The sequence below is a fragment of the Aplysia californica genome, unplaced genomic scaffold, assembly GCF_000002075.1.
Source record: "Aplysia californica isolate F4 #8 unplaced genomic scaffold, AplCal3.0 scaffold00763, whole genome shotgun sequence".
In the NCBI taxonomy this organism is placed as follows: Eukaryota; Metazoa; Mollusca; class Gastropoda; order Aplysiida; family Aplysiidae; genus Aplysia; species Aplysia californica.
The window spans coordinates 193,776-197,169 of record NW_004798033.1 but is presented as its reverse complement, the minus strand read 5'-3'; the positions used below and the strand labels follow the sequence as shown (position 1 = coordinate 197,169).

Sequence of the window (3,394 nt, the reverse complement as noted above, 5' to 3'; positions counted from 1 at the left end):
AAAAAGTCCCAAAAAGGGTGCAAGATTATATTTGAACAGCCCCGAAGCACATGATACATCGTTTTGTACAGTTGCAGATAATAACCGTCATTTAATGACAGATAGACCTACACGTTGGAAACAAGAAAAGCAAGATCTTAGAAAAGAAGTAGGACCCACCAGTAGCACCCTCCAACCACCCACTCAGATAACTGCATGTGTACAGAACAACAAGAACAAAATCAAAACATTCTGACATGGGTAAGTGTAAGGAATGCTCTCTTTAATTTTAATTTTTTTATACTCCTTTGCCTTTATAAAAAGGTAAGATGTAGAACAAGAACAAAATGACTAGATTCTATAATGAATCCATTAAAGTAGTAGATCTTTCAACAACAACAAAATAAAAAGACAGCACTCGTTTTGAACTGACAGAACTGTGTGAGGTCTTCCATGATTCATAACAATCCACCTCATCAAAAGCACTTTCAGCTTTTACACACACACATGCACACACGCTTTGTGCAAGTTACATAACCTCTTGCAGCTTCATTTCAATATTTTATTCATAAGATTTTCAACCATACGTACTGATACACAATGAATGTATAAGGGGCAAAATATGCAACCCCCCCCCCTTCCCCCCCATCCAATCCCACTTCTTATTGTCTTTTTTCATGCACACCAAAACATACACACATACGTTATGCACAGTACATTACAGTCAAACTTCATTATACCGCCGCCCTTGGGATGAGCATGAAGTTGGCGGAACAGCAAGGCTGGCAGTTCAAGCTCAACAGGGTTTCTCTGTTGCATAACCCAGACTGCCAAACGTCAAGGAACATGATTCTGCAGTTCAATGTGTTTGCAAAGTGTCTTTTTGTTGGTGATAACAGTGATACATGTATTCAGAGCCGAGAGTCTTCTTTCTCTACCGCTGTGTCTTTCTCGGAGAAAGATGATAAAGTAGCCAGCCAGTGGGTGTTGTGTATTGTGTACCTCTGGCGGTAAGTTGGCTGGCGGTATGGTGGGGCACATTTACATCAGTTAAATAAGGACCGTACAGCTCAGACAGTTGGCAGATGGCGGTGTGAAGGCACAAATATTTATACTATGTTAAAGTGCAGGCATCCCTTTTCATGTTTTGGCAAAACCTGGTGGTAAGTGGGGCTGGCGGTATAATAAAGGGGGGCTGTAAAACGAGGTCTGACAGTACTTTGTGTGAACCCTGCTAAAAATACAACAGTTTGAGCCAAGTCCAAAACATTAGTCATTAGATTCTGACCATTGTGAACAGAAGTACATGGCAAAGTTGAGCATCGCATCACAAGTTGAAATCTGAAACTTAATCCCAAGTCACCATGAACAGAACATGAAATGGCAAAAAGGTTAATCACATGATATATAATATCTAGATTGTCAATGCCTCCAACAGAGCATGGAATGGCAGAGTCTGTAAATTGTAAAGCATCAGTCAAGTCGGTTGCAAAATCTGAAGACACAACCAAAAGAAAATGGAATCAAAGACCAGCATTAGCCTGCATTAGGTCCTTGTCACTAACCTACAGTCACCACTGGAAGCACATGGAATGGTCCAGTCCATACAGCATCAATTAAGTCCATGTCAATGTCATTAAATACTTTTATTGTCACCGAGTGAAGAACACAGGACGGTAGAGTCCGTAAAGTATCAATTAAGTCGAAGTCACTTAATAAATCTTACGTCACCAGTGGAAGAACACAGAATGGTAGAGTCTGTAAAAAGCATCAATCAAGTCCATGTCAGTACATCTATGGTCACCATGTGAAGAACACGGAATGATGGCAGAGCAGTAATCAAATCCCAGTCACTAAATATTCATTTTATTTTTATTACAGAGAAGCCTATGTCTTTTGTCAACATCAGAAAAACACAAAATCTTAGTCTTGGAGCATCATCATTACTCAAGTCTCTGTCACTAAATCTGAAACAACCAACGAATGAACATGAAATCGCTGACCATCAATCAAGTTCCCCCCTCTCTCACCCTCTCCCTCCATCTTCGCCGTCTCTCTCAGACTCTCTGTCCTCCCCCCTCTCTCTCTCTTTCTCTATGTGTCACTAAATCCAAAGTCAACATCAGGAGAACGATTCCAATTTGTGAGATCACAAGATGGTTACACGTGATACCAGTGAAATGGTGGTTTCCTGGGGAGAAAAAAAAATGAGCTCAGTTACTTACTTAGTTTGAGTTGGACTTAAAGAAGCACACCCACACAATACATGTATAATTGAAGTCGCCGTAGTGGATGAAAGTTTGTCGGTGGCTCTTTTCCTTCAATGTTACTGGAATGAGGATATGTTGCGTTTGGTCAGTCAAAAATATGTGGGGATCTCATCAATTTAAAGGATAAGAATCCAACAAAGATTTCACAATTTGCAAATATCAAATAAGCCTTACATCTTGTTTACTTTTAACCCTATCTGTATGTCATGTTTTACTATCGTATCCATACGAAGTGGGGAACTCTGTGTCCCCACTTTCCAAAGAGGAAATTTACTCGATAATCCGATCCGAACGCTTTGCATAGCAGTCTGTCAAAATGATTTTTTGAGAAATACTGAAAGTTTCAAAGAGAGCCTAGCACTAGCACTAAAAGTATTCTAAAATGTGAAGAATACAACCCCTGGGATACAAAATGACCCCAGGCATACGGATTGGGTTCAACCAAAGCTGCTCAAGATTATTCATTAAAAGTGTGAAAAACAAATGTTCAATTCTCTCAAAACCGGAAAATGAATATGTCGCTTTCAAGATAATCTGGGCCAAGGTCAAGGGTGTGCAACATTTCTCATTGACCGGCCACATTTGAACATTGGAACACCGTCAAAGAATGTTGCACATCACTGGCCTAGATCATTGCTATTTTGTTATCTCTACCCGATATCTCTCCCGTTTCAATTTTAAGTCCACCCCTTGGCCATTTGTTTGTGCTGATATAAACAGGAGTATGTACCATAACCGTAAGCCAAGTGAAATGATTGAACAATAGAAGAAAAAATCTTACACTACACGCATGAAAACTCAAAATGACAAACTTTGTAAATTTAACGAAAAGAACAAGGTATGTTCTGATGTAAACTGACTGAGCCCAAAGTATGACAAAACAAACCCCTGTCAAAGAGCAATGCATTTCTCTGAACCATCTCAAAACAACAATTTCATAATAACAACAACAACATCATCTACCTCACTCTCTCACTCTCATTCAACCAGAGCGTCGGCTGGAACAAGGCAAGTTGTGCTAAATCAGTCAACATACATTTAGGGTGGATGGAAAGTATAATGTAGAACAGGAAACTGAACTAAGAGCACCCCCGCAACCCCCCCAACAAACAACAATAAACAACAACAAACAAACAGAACCCCCC

General features: G+C 39.9%; 1 protein-coding gene across 5 annotated transcripts in view; it reads right to left on the bottom strand.

Moving 5' to 3' along the window:
- Positions 1 to 241: 241 nt before the first annotated feature.
- LOC101860369 (sodium/bile acid cotransporter 7-B) overlaps positions 242 to 3,394 on the bottom strand; it is a 23,208-nt gene continuing 20,055 nt past the window's right edge. For 4 of the 5 annotated variants that reach the window (XM_005109301.3, XM_005109302.3, XM_035972619.1 and 1 more), the window contains one exon: positions 242 to 2,170. In XM_005109301.3, coding sequence (XP_005109358.1) covers positions 2,140 to 2,170 — 31 coding nt within the window. In that variant the 3' untranslated portion in view covers positions 242 to 2,139. Of the gene's footprint in view, positions 2,171 to 3,212; positions 3,248 to 3,394 lie in introns of all 5 variants that reach the window. The other variant, XM_013088562.2, reaches the window with a different exon arrangement.